The 22,672-nt window shown below is 35.0% G+C and overlaps 2 protein-coding genes across 8 annotated transcripts in view; one reads left to right on the top strand and one right to left on the bottom strand.

Moving 5' to 3' along the window:
• Positions 1-509: 509 nt before the first annotated feature.
• The window catches only part of LOC111624976 (kynureninase-like), a 33,963-nt gene continuing 11,800 nt past the window's right edge, over positions 510-22,672 (top strand). The window contains exons 1-10 of one of the 4 annotated variants that reach the window (XM_023367983.1): positions 510-1,255; positions 1,383-1,602; positions 3,133-3,314; positions 14,925-15,048; positions 15,122-15,204; positions 15,267-15,328; positions 15,483-15,554; positions 17,594-17,740; positions 17,810-17,929; positions 18,016-18,151. In XM_023367983.1, the coding sequence (XP_023223751.1) occupies positions 3,164-3,314; positions 14,925-15,048; positions 15,122-15,204; positions 15,267-15,328; positions 15,483-15,554; positions 17,594-17,740; positions 17,810-17,929; positions 18,016-18,151 (895 nt within the window). In that variant the 5' untranslated portion in view covers positions 510-1,255; positions 1,383-1,602; positions 3,133-3,163. Of the gene's footprint in view, positions 1,256-1,382; positions 1,603-2,286; positions 2,476-3,132; positions 3,315-14,924; positions 15,049-15,121; positions 15,205-15,266; positions 15,329-15,482; positions 15,555-17,593; positions 17,741-17,809; positions 17,930-18,015; positions 18,152-22,672 lie in introns of those variants that run through there. The other 3 variants (XM_023367981.1, XM_023367984.1, XM_023367982.1) reach the window with 3 other exon arrangements.
• The window catches only part of LOC111624977 (ketohexokinase-like), a 30,488-nt gene continuing 25,582 nt past the window's right edge, over positions 17,767-22,672 (bottom strand). For all 4 annotated transcript variants that reach the window (XM_023367988.1, XM_023367987.1, XM_023367985.1 and 1 more), the window contains one exon: positions 17,767-17,901. The gene's annotated coding sequence lies outside the window, so the exon portion shown is untranslated. The remainder of the gene's footprint in view (positions 17,902-22,672) is intronic.

Genomic DNA, 22,672 nt, shown 5'->3' with positions numbered 1-22,672 from the left:
TAAAATCGCCAACTATCGGATTAAAAATCAGTTTTTCTTTACCGCGTGCTGCGGAGTTAGTACGTTCCGCGGAATAATAAACACCCCTTCGTGTTTATCGACGACTCGTTATTGTTGTTCCCCTTTCATTTCTACGCGACAATATTTTGTTTATTATTTTTTATTTTACGCTAGAAATGCGTTACGGTATAGAAGCCGGATAAACAAAAAATAAGCGATATATAAAAATTAAATCAATATTTTGGGAGTTTCGGAGCCATTGGTGAAATGGTCTAGGAGTGCGTAACGAACAAACACTCGTACATACGTACGTACACGATTAAAGTTTAATTAAAAAATTCAAATGTTACCGGTGTGCGTTTAAAAGGACGGAAAGAAAAACGAAGACAATTTTTCGTATTTTCGTGAAATTTTATATTTTAATATATACATTTATGTATTTAAAAAGGCAGTATACATTTTCCTCCCCTCCATCGTTATCGGAACGCCAAGGTCCCTCTCGGCCATCCCCGACTCTCGAATACGAGGCCATTACGCGGTACCTATTTCGTTTAAAACTTAGGCGGAAGCCGATAAGCGCGGCAGCATATTCCCAACCTCGATAGACCGAATTTAACTGGTAAAATAGCGCCAAGCGTTTCCAATTTCATTTTATTTCTTAGCCCGGGCCTTACACGATTCGCGCTGCTGAAAATTCTACGTCCTCGTTTGAATGTTGTAGAATTAGGGCGGACATGGCGTATTGGCAAAGTTGACACTCCCAGGCGTATGTATACCGCTTTACTTGGCTGTAGAAGGCTTCCGTGACTGTCTCCAGTCCGATCGACTAAATTTATTTTAGTTACTCGGCAATTGTGTTTCCATAAGCGTCTAAAAACTTGGTAACTTGACGAATTGAAGTGATGTCCTTTATTGACCGAAGCGTATTATTTGCCGAAAAAAGCGTTATATTCTTTAAATTTTTCAAATTTTCTGAAGGTTTTGTTTCCGCTGTTCAAACAAAGACGAAAAAGTCTCGACATCCGCTTCTTAAGGCGTTCCCTTAGTTTTTTCGCTCTTCGATCTTCGATTCCACACCCGATAGAAATACTCGCTGATGAAAACTAAAAATTAATAATGGATCAGATAACTATTGAATTACGGCATACGAAAATTGAAGAGACTTATTAGTAATAGATTAGCGGAATGAGTCCCGATAAGCGTGCGATTAAAAGTTCAACTTTTTTGTACATCGAAGTTGACGTCTGAGCAGAGCGTAAGGCCCTAAAGGTTTTTTTTAATTGCGCTAATTATATGGCTAGATTTTTTCAGTCGTAGATACATCATCGGGCGAGTGTTTGTTATAGCTAAAAATTTACTCATTTGTTTCGTTAATTTTGTAGATTTTAAAATAATTCAATCAGCACGCGGAACGAGGAAAGACGTCATATAAATCAATCGAGATTAGTGCGTGGCAAAATTCTTCTAAGGCTTTAGTAAACATTTGGAATGCTACCAAAATTTATCTGGATTGATACCGAGGCGTCAGAGTCCAACGCGACTGACCTTCGCATCAGACTAACGGGGTCATTTAAATTTTCTCCTAGCACCGACACAGCTTAGGTGAGTAATTTCTTAATTCCTATTACTAAAAACCGTGTTTAATTAATCCGGATTAAAACCGGGAGATTAGCCAACAGATTATTCTGTAAGACAATTTGCCATAGAACTAATTTAGAATAATATTTAAATAATACAAAGTGTTATTAAGGAGATACCAATGCGGCAAATGGTGAAAAACAAAGTATGCGCGTTATTTTCTCTGAAAAATATAAATACATTTACAAGTTTATTGGCGCCGCAATTGTAATAAACACCGTTTTCTACCCTCCAGACGCGAAAAAGTAGCGAGTACGTTTATACTCGTACACAACCGCTTTATTTATAACAAAATAAGAAATATCTGATTAAAAACAGCTTATTCCAGCGATAATTTAAAATATTCATTAATAAGATACCTTTAAGGACTATAACCAATATTCCGTAGAAGGAATGCAGTTTATATTATTCCACAGAATTTTCTTGTATTTTAATTATTACGAGTAACCGGAACACTCGTTTTTCTTCACAAAATAATTGTTTATAATAATTTATTCTAAATACAAAACCTTTGTTTATACAACAACAGTTATTTTGGGTGTATCGACGTTTAGCGGTTTTGGCGTTACTTTAAAATAGCGACTTTGCCTAATTTTTTGGCCAAGTAAATGGAAGCCATCGCGTTGTAACGGTAACTCGCGCTTTGGTGGGAAGTTATTCGCGAGTTCAGAGGGCAAAATAGAAAAAACTATTAATAACGCGTACATAAAGTATTGTAAACACCAACTAGCCGAAGATAATGAGTAAAAGTTACAAATTCTACTTTTGACGCGTCAAAATGACAAAATAAAGATGAGGTAATTGTATACGATTCGCAGGATTTTCACCAGATACGAGGTATGTTACGTTCCACAATTTATTACTAATTCATTAATTAGCGAGATCGCTTCGAATAATTTTGGCAACCGATACGAGTCTAAAAACAGCCAAACGTTCTGTAGGCCGAAACATTACCAGCCTTTTTAGTATTCACGCAATGTGGCACTCGAGGCCGTTACCTCATCTATACGCTCAACCCCTGTTAATTACAATATATTAAAATTATTTATGTACAGTGCTAAGACAAATGGATTTCTTGTTTTTGTGTCCGGTTATTTCCTCCTCGTACTCGTTCTATTTGACACGCTCATTAAATATACTGCAAACGGACATAAAGTAGACTTAAAAAAATAAGCATGTAATATTTCACCAGCTCTGATATAAATTCAAATAAAGAAATCTCGTCTCCGTATCGAGTCACACAATTTATTATCGCTTCTCTGTCATTTTAAAAGGAACAAATCGTAATTTTAAGTCAGACATTTCATAAATTAACATAAAATTATCGTTATAATTTGAAGCTTACTAATTAATAATCTAATAATCTGGAATGGAACCGTAAAGCGTGACCACTCAATTAAACTGCTAATTTGTGATTAATGTGGAAATAAAATTTAAGAATGAGTTATGAACTAAATTAACGAATGCATTTTAAAATTACTTTTCGAGAGACAGAATCAAAGAGAAGAGGAATTTGAAAAGGACGATGTGGCCCAAAGACGTATTGGAAAAGAAGGCGGAAGAATGGAGATGCGACGTTTACAGTCGGCAATTTGCCGAGAATATGGATAAAGAAGATCCGTTAAAGGAATTTAGACAACGTTTTCACTATCCGCAGAAAAAAAATTTCTCTAAAGGTAAGGCATTTTTCTGCCCGATGATTTCGGGACGGGTAAACTTTTCTAGTAATACAGATTTTAATTTTACTGAAAAATTAAATTCTAAACGTTGTTTACTTTAAATATTAATTTTATCTGGTTGGACGATGACAAAGCGAAACACTTGGCAGCAAATTTGCTTTATTTAGTGATTGTTACATTTTACGTTGCCAGGGTAATTAAAATTTCTCGTATATTTTCTTATAAACTAAAATTAATAGAAGCGATAGAAGAAAAATACTTTGCATTCTACAGTAGAATTAGTCGTATAACGTTATTTTTACTCCGTACACATACCCACCCCTAAAATTACTTAATGCGCCTCTTCGATCGATCCCTTAATTGTAGTAAGGAATAATACACGGCGCGGGGTACAAAACATTACATTATTTTATTAATTACATACAAAGCAGTGACGTAAACAGTACGATTCGCTACTCGACACTTCAGAAACAAATATCGGTCAATCTGTTACCGGAGAGTCGATATCCTAGAGTGACGAAACGTTTTTGTAAACACGCCACCCCCGGTAAAGCATCTTAACGATTATCCACCCGTAACTGCGTTACGTTTAGTTGCTCTGGAAATCTACGTTCAAATTTCTTTAGAATTTTACCGCTTTATATTAACTCGAGATGAGCGTTAGTCGAGCCACTCGGCAAAATTCTCAAAATTTGATCGGTCTATTTTTATAAAACTTTGCCATTTTCCATTAATTGTGACGAAGAATCCAAAAATGTAATAAAGTATGGATCCATGGCTTTGTTTTCGAGATACAATGGGGTCGAAGCGACAATGCCCAATGCCAAACGGAATTTAGTGGACGAAAACAAATTAAAAAAGCGTTGCGTGCGCCTAACGAAAGACGGACGCGAAAAACGAAGAAAACACAAGAAGAAAGTAATGAACGTCGATTCCTTTGTTCTTGGATGGCTTCTGCGTGCCGGCAAGTGCAAGAATCGTTGTCAGCAAACTCCGTACGCCTATTCCGTGGCGGCGAGTGCAAAACTTGCCTGTATGTGCCCGGCAAGTTTGAGGATCGCCTGTTTCTTTTCTGCTTCGCCTCAATTCTATCGCGACACAAAAAAGTTGCGCCATGTCCTAGTTTAATTTCTATAAAACGTAAAAATATAATTTCTGTTTTAGTTTTGATTCATAAAATCTATACTTTTCGGCAAATACACGATAGGCAATAACGATCTTTAAGAAATATTAATAAATAAATGCTTCAATTATTCGATGTAGGTAGGGACGTGGCGCGACTTTGTCGTAGAAATGAGACCGAGCCGGAAAGAAAGAGGCATTCCTTAAATTAGCCGGCACGGACAGACGATCCTCGCATTTGCCTCCAAGGAGAGGCCATCCGAGAACAAATCAATCGGCTTCCATCGCTTTTTCTTGTGTTTTATTTGTTTTTCGCGTCCATTCTCCGTTAGGCGCGCGCAGTGCTGTTTTTGTTTTTTTATTTCGTTCCTCAATTCCATTTGGCACGTTCGGTCGCGTGGGGGAGCGTTGACATTGTCATTTTGACCCCATCGTATCTCGAAAACAAAATCGTGGACCTCCATTTTTATTACATTTCTGAATTGCTCGTCGCAATTCAGTGGAAAACGGCAAAATCTTTTCAAAACCCACTTATCTAACTATAAGTTTCACTAACGCTCCGCCTCAAAGGGGCGTGCGCGGTTTAAATTTCATTGGCGGCGCGTATCGATAAAGGAAAATAGTATCTTTCACGCGTGCGCATTGATTTGTAATTTAAATAGCAACGTCATCGATGATTCGTCCGGTGACGCCGGGCGATCTCCGCGCCGCTAGCTTCTGAATCGGCAGTCCCGTCGACTTTCTTTAACGCGGAAGTATAGGAAGTTTACCAACGCACAGTGGGGCCAAATCCCAAAAAGCTGGCCAAAAGTCAAAAGCGTTATCAATTTGGTTTGAAAGTCAGTACTCGAGGGTTTTCGGGATCTCTGATTACGAATCCAAAGTCAAAATTTGAAATAAAAACAAAATGGCGGATTTAACACGAACCACTTTTATAGAAAAAGTACAAAATAAATCCACATATTGTTTAATACGATAAAACATACAATCGGTTGATTAAAAGTTCACGCATCGTCATCCAAAGAATAATTTGATTCGCAATCAGATGATTCAACTTTGAAATCGCTGGAGCTTCCCGTACTCGCTGATATACGTGGCGCAACTAACAATAAAACTGCTTCCGGAAGCAACGACTTTGAGTTTTTTCGAGGTAATTCGCGCAAACTCGAAATAAACGGATCGGATATTAATAATAGGAGTAAAATAATGTCTTCCATTGTTTTCACTCGGGAATTTTTCTTGCAGAATCTTCTCGAAACTTTTTAATGTATTTATTACTAGACTCTTGAGCGTCTTCGGACATCTGCCCTATCGGCAATACCGATGAATTTATCACTTCTGTACCACGAATCAATATCTTATGTACCGAAGTTGGTACGCGGAATGACGGATATAACTGCGCAAAGTAACGAGCTGTCTGTAAGGCATAATCTTGAAATTCTATGAAGTCGATTTCGTGGCCACACAAAATTTTCTGCAATATGACACGGAAACGCTTAATCGAGTCCTCATCAACCCCAGTGATAGCAGCAGAAATGCTTGAGTTTTCGAAAAATCGTCGAGCAGTATTCCCATTATTCGAGCTACCGAAACCAGGCTTTGGTTGATCGACTATTAGACCCGATTCTATACGGAAACCCTTCTGTATATTCGTTTTTTAGGGTCTTATTTGTTTAATTTCTTTATCACTATACGCTTGCCACAGTTTGATTTCAAGCTTATATGCTACACGCTAACAACATTCAAAACACACAGACAAATTCGAGAAAAAGAGCAAAACATTCCGCGTCTTTAATGTACAAAATTCAGAAAACTGTGTTTTACATTGCGAGAACTCGCGCCAATGACACAATTGCGGCTAGTTTTAATTTTTTTCATTCAATAATAGTTTCATCTACAACACGCGATCGGTCCAGTCGCAGAACTCTACAGAATTTATGAACTTTTCTCTACGTGTTTAAAATTTTCTGTTGTAATATTCCGTTCATTTTCGTACAAATCATTCGTTTACTGTTATCACATAAAGTATTATTATCAATTTTGTGTTACATAATATTAATCTACTTACTTGCAGCTGCAGATTCCATTTTTTAAATTTAAATTTGATTGGTTTTTAGAGATTTGACACCCTCTTGAATATAGCGTAGAAATCTTTGCTTACTGCATGACGCGTCTAGCTCGATTGAGGGTCCTCTTTCGACTGAACTACAATAACAGGTATAAGGGATAGGGGGCGCTAAAATCTAGAATTCGACCTTCGGACTCTTATCCAACCTAACCCACAACTAGAAATTACTGGAACTTAAACTCTATTTTTCGACTTTTGGCCAGCTTTTTGGGATTTGGCCCCACTGTGCAACGGTGGCCGGCTCTGCCCAGTATATTGTTCGGCAACCGGGACAAAAAAAGAGTTGAAAAGTTTGTTCGTAAACCGAACTGTTCGAAACCCGTGGTTTGACTATTTTTATTTTTATTTCGTCATCGGCAAAAACGTGTTGTGGTAAAAATGAGTAACTAAAAATAAAATGAAACTTTAGAGCTCCCTTGGGATTAAGTAAAGGGCAACCCGACGACAAAGTGAGATACGTACCCCGATGTACGGGGCCCCTGCTCCGATTGATAGTAACGATCCGAAGACACATCTTTAGCTTAGGAACATTGTGTTTCGTTCCAGCATCGCTTCTTTCGCATCGATTGTCAGTCATTACAATTTTTATTGAAATTGTCAGTAATTAAACGTGTCTACGCCCGAATAAGCTAAATTTGATTGATTATAAATTTTTGTACATTTAACTGACGCGGATGCCGAAAACACTCCTAGCGATGATTGTTGGAAGTTTTGGTTTTTCCCGGGTAAAACTCTTCCCTAATCCGAAACATACGCGAACCAAATTTAACAAAGTTTTGCACGTTGTTCTCTCCGAAGAAGACGCTGGATAAAGCAAGTTTAATGCTAATCATCCTGTATATAGTGTTAGAATCGGAAACAATTTAAAAACAAATGATACGTTTTCAAGACGTGAAACTTTGTTCTTTAACATATTATAGCGAGTTCTGTTTCTTTCTTTTGTAGTCGGATGACTCCCGAAACGCAATGAATACGGAATTCTTTCTATTATCTTATGTACTGTAGTACTTGTTTGTATAAATTACAAAGCTGAGAGTGTTATACACGACGTCGAGTAGACGAAAAACGTACCGTCTCGTCGGTCACTTCGGTAAAAGTGGAGATAAGGAGATCGTTGTCTCGTCCCATCAAAAAACTGCACTTATTGGCACGTCGCGAGGGGCGTCGCACTTTCTTGTGTGGAAATTAAACGTCGGTGTTCTAGGATGCGGCGCGAGTTGCCTATTGTTGCACCTACTGTACAGTGTAACGTTGGAGTACCCGCGTTGTTAATGCGGATACAAATTCCCGTTATTTGAAAAAAATTGAATGTGTAGCGAAGACAAATGATATTAAACGGATTTCAACAAATTCGGTTAACATTATTATTATTAAATGGTATTTGCAACCTCTATCATTTATTTCCCACTGACGATAATAAGTGATTACAAATGTACTCGTATATTTTCTCAATGACATTAAGTGAGGACTTACTGTATATAGAATATTACTAGCAAAATTTAAGAGAGTAAAGGAAAAAAGTCTTTCTAAAACGGCAAATCCCATCCCTCGATTCATAAAAAGTACAACTAAATAAATAATTCAAAGGGTAAAATTTGAATTAAAACGGAAAAACTGAATCTTCATCCCATTAATGGGCATATAAATGCGCCTCGTTTCGAAATAATAAAACTTTTAACGGTCGATTCTATACAGAATTCCTTATCTCGTTTTCTCAATTACAAAGTATATCAATTAATCTAATATGTTTTAATAGTAAAATATAATTGCGCGAGACGTTATATAGAGGTAACTAATTCTTACAGAAATACATCAGCCCTCGTGATTTATGTATAATATAAATAGGTGTGTTTGTGAAGTTTGACGTCATACAGTTAATATTATATTAAAATTGCAATTCGTGTTTGTTATTTTTATACTACATTCGTCGTTACTCGATTACTTCTTATCGCTGTTACTTTTATTACTAATTCGAGATTAAATTTTTGAGTAACGTAATTGTAATTTGACCATTTTCAATAATAATCATAATGCGTGCACTTTTCAAAACCAATACGTGGCGCTAGTATCGGGCTTGCGCGTATGTAGCTTCCCGTTTGGTCCGTCACGCTTAAAATTGCTTTTTTACTTATTTGGGTATTATTGAAATTCCGGTTTAATTGTTGCCAGCCTCTATGCCAATAATAAAAATATCCAGGTTTGAAATTCACAAATTTCCGAATGACCCAATAAGAAAGAAAAGAATGAGAAGTAAAGATAAAAACTGGAAAGAAAATCAATCGATATACTCGAATGTGTATCGAGCATTTCGATGAAAATGATTACCAAGTTACTAGTACGAGCGAGTTTATAGGGCTCTTTCTGATTTATACGTTTTATCAAGTGTCACTTCGTATAAGTAGAATGACCTTTATTCGATAAAAACTATACGATGTACACTCACTCGTTAGTGCTTTTCACAATTAGGCTATGTATATACTATGTGCGTAGTCAATCGAATCTATGTCTAAAGGTGAAAAGTTAATAACTCGTTAATGGTGACCCAGGCATACGTTACAGCAGGGACGGGCAACCTTTTTCTATGTAAGGGCCGCGTTTCAAAACTTTTGAACCGACGCGGGCCACGTACGAGAGAAAAGAGGGGGAAATGTCGGTAAATCACAATTATTTATTCGTATATAATTATAAATTAGCGCAGGTATACTTAATTTAGCTTCTGACACGGATGGAAACGTAATATATCGGAAATATTTGGTTAAGGATTACTCCGAAGAACTCGTCTTCTACTGTACTATTTAACTTATACTGTACTTATACTTATACTGTACTACAAAAGGCAAAACGCGATGTTTTGCCTTTTTGCGGGAAATCGAACATATTTTTAGACCCGTCTAAAAATTCTCTAATTAGCCTGGGAAGAGGGGGATCTAATTCTTTCACCCGATGAAAACGGGTAAGATCGGTTATATAACTATAATTATCATCTTACGATTATTTAAGATAACCTTTTTAGTTATATAGCCGATCTTACTCGTTTAAAGAATAAAGGTTATCTTATAGTTATATAAGATAACCTTTATTCCACTACTGTAGACAATGTAAAAAAATATTTAAATGTGTTAGATTGGGCACTCGGTGTGATAAATTCTTACGTAAGATCATCTTTGTAAATATAAATCAAATATTAAAATATAGTATAGTAGAAGGGTTAGAAGTACGAAATAATCTTAATTTTTGCTGTTGTTTTTTGTCCGAGGGCTCGTCTGCTAGTTTATTAATATTTACTATTTATGAATACTAGGAAGCCAGTTAATTAAAACTAAAAAATAAAATAATAATTAAAACCGACCTTTACATCGAAACTAAAATTAAAATCAAATCAATTGGAACTAATATTTCGGAAAGTGTGGTTAAAGTACACTTTAACCACACTTTCCGATAATCGGATAATCGATACAGTAGAGCAGGGGTGGCCAACCTTTTGCATACCATGCGCCAATTTTTTTATAGACGAGTTCAGATGCGCAGTGGCGTACCGTGAGTGTTAGCAGCCCGGGGCGAAAAAAAATTTCGGCCACCCCTTAATTAGGTATTTCAATTTATAAGACGAAAATTCAGATTTGCCACAGAACAAGCAATGAAAAATGCGGTTGTAGTATAGCTACCCGTATAAAATAATTCTAAATGACATCAGTGGTGTACATGAACACGAATGCATCATGTAACGTACAAGCAAAAAAAAAAAAAACAAGGTCAACATGTCGATTGCACCGAATTGCGTATGCAATGAAGCCAAATCTGGAAATGTTGCTCGGAACCGACTGAAGCGCCACTTGTAATCGTCCAATGCGCCAAGTTTGGCGCATGCGCCACGTTTTGGCCACCCCTGAGTTAACATGTCGTATGCACTATTCATTATGTCCCTGCAGCGTTATCCAATACCTACAGTATCTCATTAAACAGAAGCCAGAGAGTTACATGCAAACTACTTCAATATAGAAGTATAACATCAATTCCTTAATATTGTAATTTCGTTCTAGAAAATGTTATCGTATTATTAATATACAGGTTCAAGAATTACGACTTCCTACTTATATATTTAATGTTTTTTTTTTTCCTTTGAAGTGCTGTATGAATCATATGACGCTATGCGAAGTCTTGTTTTAAGAAATTTGCTTAATGCAGTCTACTAATTTGAATAAAAGCAAGTAACTGCATTAATTTGAAGTAGGCTACTTTAATAAATTCTAAAGTCTACCTGAGATTAGAAATTGAAAGTGAATATTATATTGTGAATCCTTACCGCCCGATCAAATCAGATGAATAATTTTTGTTCAAAAGAGAAACGAAAATCCTAATTGGTTTCTAAATAATTATTTCATCCTTCTTAGAATACGTATACAATTACGTCTGAAATCAATGTAACTTATAAACGAACGTATTAAGTATCTAATTAGAACTTACAATTTGTTAACGTTATTTATACACTTAAAATAAATCCTTATACCAAGTATTTTATAGGAAAAAGAAACAGTTAGCGGCGTGGATTTTTTTCGGGAAAAACACAAATATAGTGATATGTTTCTAACGTTCTCTCTTAAGCAGTTGAAAATCCTCACGTGTGAGTTTATTGTCATTGTCGACAAAAACATTAAAAAAACATTTAAAACACCCATATGGCAGCTGCTGGCTGCCATATGGGTGTTTTANGGGGATTCGCGTTGGTCGGATAACCGAAAAAAAGGAAAAAAATACATTATTAGTATATTATATTAAGATATTAGTATATCCCATGTAATTAGTTTATTAGTACAGTATATCGCTATTATTAATTAACCAACTTCGCGTTGAACGTTCATTGATGTTTAGCCTAACAAATTTTTTAAATAATAATAATTGTCGCTATTTTATCTTTAAAAATTATTTTATTGCTCACGGAACAAACAACCACTCGTAACTAGAAAATTAAGTTTCGTTTAAATATTGGCCTCCCTTCAATGGCTACAACCAACAGACTGCCGAAAATCTATCGGGCTAGTTTTATGCTACTTATTAGATAAATTACGTAATCAATTTGGTACTAGAGCCTAACGCTTACCTCTAGTACCAAATTGATTACGTAATTTATCTAATAAGTAGCATAAAACTAGCCCGATAGATTTTCGGCAGTCTGTTGGTTGTAGCTATAATTATATATCGGGTTGGAGATGTTTGTATATATATTCTCCCTTCAATGGTCGAGCCGTTAATGCCAGCTAAAACACGCAAAAATTTAACAAAAATAATATTAAAGTAGCCGAGACAGCCAAATATTGTAATGCCGCATCACTAACGGACATTTGAAATTTGCCGACTAGAACGGTCGGTTAACCGATGTGACGGTTAATCGGGGGTCGGATAATCGATGCTCTACTGTACTTGTTTGTCCGTCTTGATTGATTTGCTTATATTTCATCCAGGCAGAGTCGAATCTTTGTTTATAGCACTTTGTAAAATATTAGTTTGGTTTTGGTTGGCGGTTTCGAAACATTTTGCTTTTAATATACTGTATATAGTTTTTCGGTTAAAACAAAGTTTCGGTTAATGAATAGTCAAACCTCGGATTTCGAACTTACTTCGTTTCTAAAAGGTGGTCGAAAACCGAAACAAATTGTGCCATAAACAATTTAAAATGAATTAAACACTGCACACTGGTAGTTGGTCGTACGTTTGCGCCTGGGCAACGTGGAGTTTTTCGAGTTTTCTTCACATTTGTAACACCTAAATAGTGGTCAGTTTACCATAGAAAGTCCTCCTGGGTGACACTCCTGTCGGCAGTTCGCCCACGTGTCGCGGATTTTGTTCACCATCTTTTTTTTTTGTTTACTCTTTCCGCCCTGTGGGCACTAGGAGGACCTCTTATAGCAGGCCCATTATGGATTCGGCCAGACCCACAATCGGGCGACTGGGTAGTGAGGGACGGGGCCAGACATATCCGAACGGACTCCCCCGAAAGATTCCTGCGAATTCCTTGACCCGCCCGGATTCGATCCCGGGTCCCCCAGAGCGGTAGGCTGCCACCTTGACCGCTCGGTCATCCGGCAGCCTGTTCACCCTCTTTGAAGCTTAATAACTCCTGTACTTTTTGTCGAAAATTTCTGAAATTTTTCAGGGAGGTTTGCTTATTAGGAGGACTGATGCTATTAAATTTTGGTGGTTAAAGGTCGAGGGATGGGTAGATAATGGGTTCGTGTATATTTTCAGTAGGGCCAGACTTAATGGCGATTTTACTCGTTATTAGCATTTACAATGTTTTATAACTTTTGCCATTTTATAATAGTGAAAAATATAAAAATGTTTAAAAATAAAACATAACAACGGATGGCGCCACTAAATGATGCGTGGAAAGGAAAGCTAAGCGACTCGTTGCTGGATTATTTATAAAAGACTGCTGGGAATGATCTGGGCTAAAGCATTTAGAGAATCAATAGCTTTACTTATCATCATTTCTGAAGTTATCAAAGGTATAGAACACAAGTCACCAAACTTCTTTCACAACGTGCCACATAACTGAGAATGAAAAGCGCGGGCCACATAACCACTTTGTTCAATACAATACACTGAATACACAAAAAATAAAGACAACCAACATATTTATTTACCAATACAAACACGATGCCTGCAGCATCGTGTAATGGCTTTCCTTAGAAACTTCATTGCAAGTACGTACACAAAAAGCGCTCCGATATCCAAAGTGACAAAAAGCCGCCGAATTGTTTATTTCACTGCTTTTCCTGAAAATTATATTACTGTCAGATACAAAAGTCAGATTGGACCACCACTTCTGGCATTTTTGCTTACTTATTTTAATTTTTTTTACACAGTAAGTTTATCTACAATCTATGATATATCTATGTAAATAATTACCTTTTAGCTCATTTGTGGTACAGTGCGGCGGCGGACCACATCCGGCACGCGGGCCGCAGTTTGGTGATCCTTGGTGTAGAAGAATAGAGGTTTGAAATAGGTTTTGCCATTTACAACCCAACGTCTGTGTTTAAAGTCGTTATATATTTCATACACAGATTCATCTAGAATAACTGTAGATTTGGAGAGACTTCTTTTAGAAAAAACAGGAATAAAATTCCAAAAAGTATAGGGATCAGATGCAAAGGGCGGAAATAAGTTTGAAACAAAAGGTTACATTCCTGATAGAACTGTTTTTGATGGATTCGGTGTAAATATAGGTCTCTAGGATTGCATAGTATAGATCGATGATTTATTATATAATAGTAGTAGCTATAAGGTTAAATGAAGACGTAAGTCCTCCTCTGTACGGTATCCAAAAGGAGGATATCTTTATTTCAACTTTAAAAAAGTCTTCCTATGCATACCGATTTGTCCTCTAATCATAATTTTTTATCTGGTCAATCAAATTAAATAACAATATTGAATTACATTATTAAGGAGAGAGAATTTTCTAAATGTAAAAAGTTATCATTTTATTTTAACTTTAATTTAATTTTCAGTTTTAATTAATTAACTGTAATATTTGTATCTTAATTTTAATTATTNATTTTATAAATTAATAATAATTTATAAATTTTTGGTGTAAAAATAAATATTGTAGAATATATTAAAATATAGATTTAAGAAATGTTTTTTGTTGGATTTATATTTTCATTAATTGTTCGACCTTTTTAATCATTAAAATGGCACCTTATTGCTTGAGATGCTCCCAATGCAGTATTTATCTTGCTTACTACCCGAAGGGCCCGCCGGCGGCTAAATGTATAAAACCACCAAGTTGGTGTTGTTGGTATTAAGTGATAGTTGGCTATTGGTTTGTGCCTCACCAACAGGTTGGTGCATGGTGTTTTTTGACTTTTTTTACATATATAATACCTAAATAGGGGCCAGTTTCCCATAGAAAATCCTTTTGGAAAGCACTCCTCTTTGACAGATCACCTATGTGTTACTATATGTGTGCATTGCCTTTTTTTAACAACCTACCAACCAACTTACCACCTAGCAGTCCCTGGAAATGTGTTAAATTTATTAGTCTCGGAGACAAAACCCAATTTATGCCCGAGGAGAAAGTTCTGTCGAACTAAGATAACAATTAAACTGACGCTTCTTCGCACGTTAAATTCTTTCATTATATTCTATAATTATCGTCGTCGTCATAAAAACATTACAATGATGATCATTCAACCTCCTGGTATGATGAAGATACCTCTCGCTTGACTGAATAAGTAAATACAAGAAGTATATCAATAAGACATTGTTGCAAATTATTTACTTAATCTATGTTTATGTTGTTATAAAATGTATATACATTAATATAAAATATTAAATTAATTAATTATTTTTTTTAGTTGATATGTCTCTGTCAGAAAATGAAGAGGAAGAATGTCTTTATTTCTGTGGTAATTCTTTGGGTCTTCAACCAAAGTCTGTGCAGAATTATGTTCAGAATGTTCTAGATGATTGGAAACATTTGTAAGTTAAAACAGTTCAAATTCTGGTCTTAACATTGGTTTTTAAACATTAATATATAACTTTACTTAATCAGAGGTGTGGAAAGTCACTTTGTAGGTTCTCTACCATCTGCTCTATGTGATCTTTATCCCAAAGAGATTATGGCTAAATTGGTTGGTAAGTAAAATTCCTTTAGTCGGAATTCAAAAAACACAAGTTCAACCTAACATTTCTAATAGGAGCAAAAAAGGATGAAATTGCCATAATGAATGGATTGACGGTTAATCTGCATCTGTTGTTAGTAAGTACATAATTGTAAATAGCAGGCACACAAATGTGTGATATTTTTGAATTATTTTCCAGTTTAAATTCCTTTTTGCGTATTAAGTACAGTACATAACTGATTTTAACTTCCTCATTATTCTTGTGTCTAATATATTTTTTCTTTATTACAGGTTTCTTTTTATGAGCCAACACCCCAGAGACATAAAATTCTAATAGAAGCAAAAGCATTCCCATCAGACATGGTAAATTTATTTATTTAAAATTTATTTATTTACTTACATTTCTAACAGTAAATTTGAGATGAACAAACATCATACCAATAAATTTGTAAAGCCAAAAAAACAACTGGATTACATCGAGCTACCTTTCTGCAATTATATTTAATTAATTACTAAATAATTTGTCACTAGAGAGAGGTATTAGGTGCCATCTTTTATTAAATTTAAATTAATATTTATTAAATAATTCAGAAAATTTTGGAAGAAAAGAATCTGCCAGCAGCGGGACTCAAACCTGCAACTCCTACTTACCGTGCGAGTTACGTTCATACAACCATCCGCTCAGATATAGCCATATAGCCATCCTCGGTTATATATGTAACTGAAGATGGTTATATCATATTTAAATATGCCTGGAAGGAGAGATCAGATTGGAGGCTCGGTATTGTAACTTGCAACACATCTGAATGGTACGGAATTGTTGCAGGTTGGAGTCCTGTTCCAGGCCGATTCTTTTCTTCCAGATATTGTAAATTATTTAATAAATATTAATTTAATTATAATTATTAAGTTTAATAAGAAATGATGCTTAACTCCTCCCTCTAGTGACAAATTATTTTGTAATTAATTAAATATAATTGCAGAAAAGTAGCCTGAATGTAACCAGTATTTGTTTGGCTGTAGAAAATTTGACTTTTATATATTATTCTACAAGTATATTAGATCATACATTAACATAAAACAAATATGTCACTTCAATAATGTTAAATGAAGCTTAATTAAAGTTGAATTTAAATCATTATTTGTATTATATTGGAGTACTTCTCTTTATATAAAGAGATTTTAAGTACAGTACGTTACGCATTTAATTAATATAATCATTAGACAATTAGATAAATTTATTATTTCATTAAAAAGTGGAATGTTACAAGATCAATATTTAGATTACCAATATGAAAGTATCTCATAATTTTAGTGGAAAGTTTTAAAAAATACACAATGAAGTAGTTGTGTCAAAGTTCTGTTAAAATGATATAAAATCTAGTTGACAGTTAGACTTTGTTATATCGTTTTTAAAATATCTTAAAAATGAAACAGTAAAAAATTCTTATTAATGCTTTCATCTTAATCATTATTGTAGTCACTAAACCTCCCAAATTTATCAGCTATTTTTGAAGTTTGTCACTTTTGAATCAAATACTTTCTACTTAATTTTAAATAATTGATGAAATTTGAAGCCCAAGTTACACAAATCTTAACAAGAACAATGGGAGTTTTTCAGCATGCATCAGTCTCAACCACAACTGATGTGCCAGTGAACAATTTAATAAGGTTATCACACATTTCATAAAAGCTAACAAGATGGCTGAAGCAAACAGTGCTATGTTGGCATTTTGCAGACTTATTTTGTAAAATAACTTTGGGTTTAATACAGGCGAGTTGTAAAAATTGTGTTAATAATATAACTGTGGATTTGGCCATATCGCTTCATCAGAGCTCACCATATTTACAGTCCAATGAGTGTGATGTGCATCAATCGCTGTACTGATGGACTCGTCGGTCATCGAAATACATTTTAGTACAGTAGTGTGCTGCTTTATACATCTGAAATGTACACAGTATTATCTTACTTACTTTTATGGTTTTGTATTTCTGTTGTATCTGCTATAAAGCCTGAGGCAGAATCACCAACTCTTAGCATCAGTAATATAGTATTATAGTGTAGTTTTGTTTGTGAGAATTTTAAAAACAAAAATAGAAATATTATACCATAAATTAATTCTTGGAAAGAACAACATTGAAAATAATCTGTATTAGTTTAGTTTAGTTGATATGTCTCTGTCAGAAAATGAAGAGGAAGAATGTCTTTATTTCTGTGGTAATTCTTTGGGTCTTCAACCAAAGTCTGTGCAGAATTATGTNCAGAAGAGAGTTTGTTGCTTTTGAAACCCAGAGAGGTAAATGATTTTTCCAGTATTAAATGATAATTTTTCTCAAATTCAACAGTTAAAATAATTTATAATATTAAAACTAAATGTAATTTGTTTCTCAAATTTTATCAGGGAGAAGATTATGTGAGACATGAAGACGTCGTCTCTATGATTGAGAAGGAAGGAGACCAAATATCAGTCATTTTACTTCCTGGAATACAATATTTCACAGGGCAATTGTTTGACATAAAAACAATAACAGAAATAGGTCATAAAAAGGTAAATTATGTTGATTTAAAGTTTTGATGCTTTTTATCAATTTGTTCTTAATATCGTACCTGTTTTCAGGGTTGTATTGTTGGTTTTGATCTTGCTCACACAGTAGGTAACACGGAATTACATTTACATGATTGGGATGTGGATTTTGCAGCATGGTGTACCTACAAGGTAATAATTAAATTTATTAAAGTAAGTTTTATATGCAACAAAAGAAGCAATTCAATTTTAATGATTAATATATATATATTTTTAATTTTAACAAATTTTATTGCTAGTATTTAAATGCTGGTCCTGGAGGAGTGGCTGCAATATTTGTGAATGAGAAACACACGCATAATAGAAAAGACTTTCCTAAATTAAGAGGATGGTGGGGAGTTGATCCCAAAATGAAATTTATTATGAACGAACAAAGTAAGTCAAAAATTTATAAAAATTTTATAAATTGTGTATTTTTTATCAATGCTATTACTTTTTATTGAAATAAATAACTTTACACGTGCACTTCACGAGAAAACAACATGGCTGACTTGCATGCAGTTTGTTTACATGAAAAAAAAAAAAAAAAACGTTAACTCTTCTGCTACATGACAGAGGGAACCTTGTCACATTTTTCTTCTTATTATAACACTTCCTCCAAAAGAAAAAATAAGACTTGCTTAATGATTACATGGTTACAACATTCGTAAACAAATCTTTTCTCTTAGCAAATAAAATTGGACACGTTCAAGTGGCTTCCTCAACAGATCGGCCAATTGGTTCTTTTTGTCGATGTGCTCCAATTTGAGTTCACCATTTAAAAATCTTTCACGTGCATAGAAGTGTCGAACCTCGATATGTTTGGACCATTGATGAAATTCCGGATTCTTTGCTAGCTTTATGGCACTTGCGTAATCAATATAAAGCATTGGAGGCTGCTCTGGCATTTCAATCAATTCAGACAATAAATGGTGTAGCCAAATTAATTCTTTTGATCCTTCACTTGCTGAGATAATCTCTGATTCAGTTGTGGATGTTGCCACTACTTTTTGTAATTGGCTAGTCCATGATATAGCTCCATCTGATAATTTTGCAATGATTCCAGTTGTTGAACATCTTGTCTTCCTGTCACCAGCAAAATTAGACTTTCAGTTCTTCTTCTTTATTATAAATGATGCCCCAGTTCATAGTATCTTTCAAGTACCAAAATATACATTTTACCTGATTCCAATTTTGAATAGTTGGTTTCTCTGTAGCTGAAGCTGCTTTATTCACTGCAAAGGTGATATCTGGATCAGACATTGTTTGAAAATATATGAGACAGCCCACTGCCTTGCAATATGGTATACCAGATGACACTGCCTCATTGAGATCACTTTCTTCACAGCCAACAGAGGGTTGAGACTGCATTTGATTCAGCCATTTGTTTCTAATTTTCTTTTTGTGTCATTTTCTTGAATTACTGTAATCTTCATATTGTTTTATTTTCATCCCAAGAAAACTGTCGAGACCTCATCATCATATTAAATTCTTGTTGTAGAGCTCTCAAAGTCAGTAATCTCTTTCTTGTCACTGCCGACAATAAGACCATCATCTACATAAATTGTGATATAGAGTCACCTTTTATTCTGGTTTCAATAAAAAAAGACAAGGATCTGCAGTACTGTTTTGAAAATGTGCTTTCTTCATAAATCTGATAAATCATTTATTCCAGCAACGTGGTACCTGCTTCAGCCCATACAGACTTTTTTCCAGGAGACATACCTAACTGGTACCATCATCGAAACCCTCTGGTTGTTCCAAATACATTTTCCCTTCAAGTATGCCATTCAGGAAAGCTGTCTTTACATCAAACTACTCCAATTTCATATTCTTAGCAATTGCTACCACTAACAAAGTCCGAAGGGTGTCATAACATGCAAGAAGACTAAATGTTTACTCGTAGTCAATTCCTAGATTTTGGACATAACCTTTTGCAACTAACTGAACTTTGAAGTGAGTGCTTCCATCACTTTTAGTTTTCTTGCACAGAACCCAACAATTTTTCACAACTTGTGCATCCTTTGGACGTTCGACTAACCTCCATGTATCGTTTTGTTTTAGATATTCCATTTATTCATGAATAGCTTGCATCCATAGCTCGCATCCATAGCTCTCTCTCATTCAATTGCAATACTTCAGAAAATGAATTTGGGTCTTTGTATTCTCCAACAACAATTCCTGGCCATCATTAAGAATTCATTGCTTTCCATCCAGGATGGTTTACCTTGCTGTCTCTTGCTTCTCCAGTTTCTTTGTCAGAAGTTTCATTATTTCACTTTGAAAAAGTTCCATTGATTCTTATATCTTATCATATTCACTCCGATCTTCGCTTCCTCCAGAAGTTGCCATGACAAATTCTTCAGTTTTTATTTGATTTTTTATGTTTTGGCATCTGACTTCCTCCATTTCCTTCACCTCAGACAACAGATTGGACTAACCCAATGTCAGCTGCTGCTCTCGTGGAAAGTCAAATTCCACAGTATCACTGTGCCGATTGCAGACGACTTCTGGTTTGAATTTCACATCATAATCACTTTCTTTTGAGAAGGAATACAGATTCAAAATCCATCCATACCCAACCGTCTGAAAATAGCTTTATTGTCAAATTTTGATCGAAAATTCTTGTTTACATGTACGTAGCATCCAGTGCTGAAAATTCTCAGGTGATCAAGTCTTCCTACTGGTTGACCATACCATAGTTCATAAAGGGCTTTGTTCTGAACTGAAGATTTTCCAGTACAATTCAAAAGATATATGGCAGTGTTGCATGCTTCTGCCCACAATCCTTTCAGTAATTTGCTTGGATTCAACATAAAACATGCTGTTTCCACAATGGTACAATTTTTGCATTCAGATGCACCATTTTGCTTAGGTGTATAAGGTGGAGGAAGCCATTGATGTATCCTTCTGTTTGCAAGCAATTCAGCAACTTTTTTGTTGACAAACTCTGTACTTCCATCACATCTGAATTGTTTGACATGTCTATTTGTTCTAGCTTCATTTAAAAATTGTTCAAGCACATCACATACTTTGCTTTGATGTTTCAAAAAGAAAATTTGTCAAAACTTGCCGAAGTCATCTTTTAAACATACGTAGTAACGTGCTCCTCCTAAAGATTCAGTGGACATTGGCCATTCACATCTGCATGGATCAATTTGCCAGTAACTGTTGGACAATTCATTCTTTGCTTAAGTCGTAGTCTATGCATTTTTCCCAAAGCACATCCATCACAGAATTCTTCATTGCAACTTTCCATGTTGATGTTCATTTACTTCAAAACATCTTTTATGTGCTGTTTATTTTGATGACCAAACCTTTTGTGGTACACTTGTGGAGTATCAGACTGTGCCACCAAATTCACCCAAATGTTTTTGTGGTTTTACAACACATATCGAGCATGTAGACCATTTTCCATGTAATCAGTCATGACAGTGTTCTCACTGATTTTGTCTCAAATTTTAACACTTCTGTCCTCAATTATTATACTGTAGCCGTTCAATGCTGCTGCTGTGACGGAACAAATGGACACTTGCATCAGGGACATACAAAACATTTTTCATTTCAGCATTATACCAGATACTGTTTTGTTGAACTTGAATCCTTATTGTTCCTTGGCCATGCACATACATACTCACATTTCACTTTCCAAGTGAGATTACTTCAGGAACAGCAAATTGTCTATACGAGATGAAGTATTGTTTGTTTGGGGTAATATTCTTGGTTGCACCACTATCATAATACCATTTATTTGCATCAATGTAGTTTCCAACTGATGCACCCATGACATGTGAAATGAATATGACATTGCCACTCCCTTTGCTTATTAGTCCCAACACCTGTCTTTTTCTGCGGATGATGCTTCCCAATGGCCCAATTGTTTGCACTTGTTACACGGAAATCTTTGCTTTGCCCATTCCACTGGCATTTTTGTTTTTCCAGAATTCTGCTTCTTTTTATACTTGCCAGAAGCAACAAATGCATTTGTTTTGGTTGTGCCTTGTTCACACAGTTCAATCATGCACAGTTTTTCAATGAGTAAATTCAAACTTTGATTTTTTGACAAAATTGTCCCATAGGTCTTTGAAATTATCAGTCTTTTCCCAATATAGATAAAATTCGGTCATTTAATACTCTTTCAGACAAAGTATTTTCTTTGTGTTTCGTTAATTTGGCATTTAAATCACAAATAACTTTTACAATTTAGCAACATGTGTGCTAATGTCCTTTTTCTCATCCTGTTTAATCCGAAAGGCGGCTTCAATTAACATGTTCAATTGTTGCTTAATGTTGCGCTCAAATCACATGTGTAATTTATCCCAGATTTCTTTTGCATTTTGGTTTACTTAGCATACTTGCCACTTAGCGTATGTTGCCTTTTGTTTATTTGTTGGCTCTGTTTGTAACTCAACATGTACATGCTTTCCGTTAATAATATCTTCTAATCCGTATAAACGCAACACAATAGAAACATCCATTTCCATTTTGCCAAGTTTTCAGGCCCTTCAAGCTTATTGACATTTACCTTGTAATCCCCGCTGATAGCCATTTTCTTTCCGTCCATCCTTGTTCACACGTATTCAACCAAGTATAACTTCAGAGGCACACCACAATAGTCTCTTTCATTCAAAACTGTACTTTTCTTATCTTCATATGGACTGGGCCCATAACCTATTACTCTTTATTGAAATAAATAACTTTACACATAGACTTCATGAGAAAACAACATGGCTGACTTGCATGCAGTTTGTTACATAAAAAAAAAAGCAGCAGAGGAAGCCTTGTCACATTTTTTTATTATAGCAGACACATTTAAAAGCTGAGAGAACATGTGAGTCACATCTTACTTTTATTACAATTAAAGTGAATTGTAACTACAATGTAATTCAGAGTAACCTGTAATGGATTTTATACGTT

The sequence above is a fragment of the Centruroides sculpturatus genome, unplaced genomic scaffold (genome assembly GCF_000671375.1).
Source record: "Centruroides sculpturatus isolate CEXI.00-Female unplaced genomic scaffold, Cexi_2.0 scaffold371, whole genome shotgun sequence".
Lineage (NCBI taxonomy): Eukaryota > Metazoa > Arthropoda > Arachnida > Scorpiones > Buthidae > Centruroides > Centruroides sculpturatus.
Note: the sequence above shows the minus strand (reverse complement) of the source record. Positions and strands in the feature narration are given on the sequence as shown.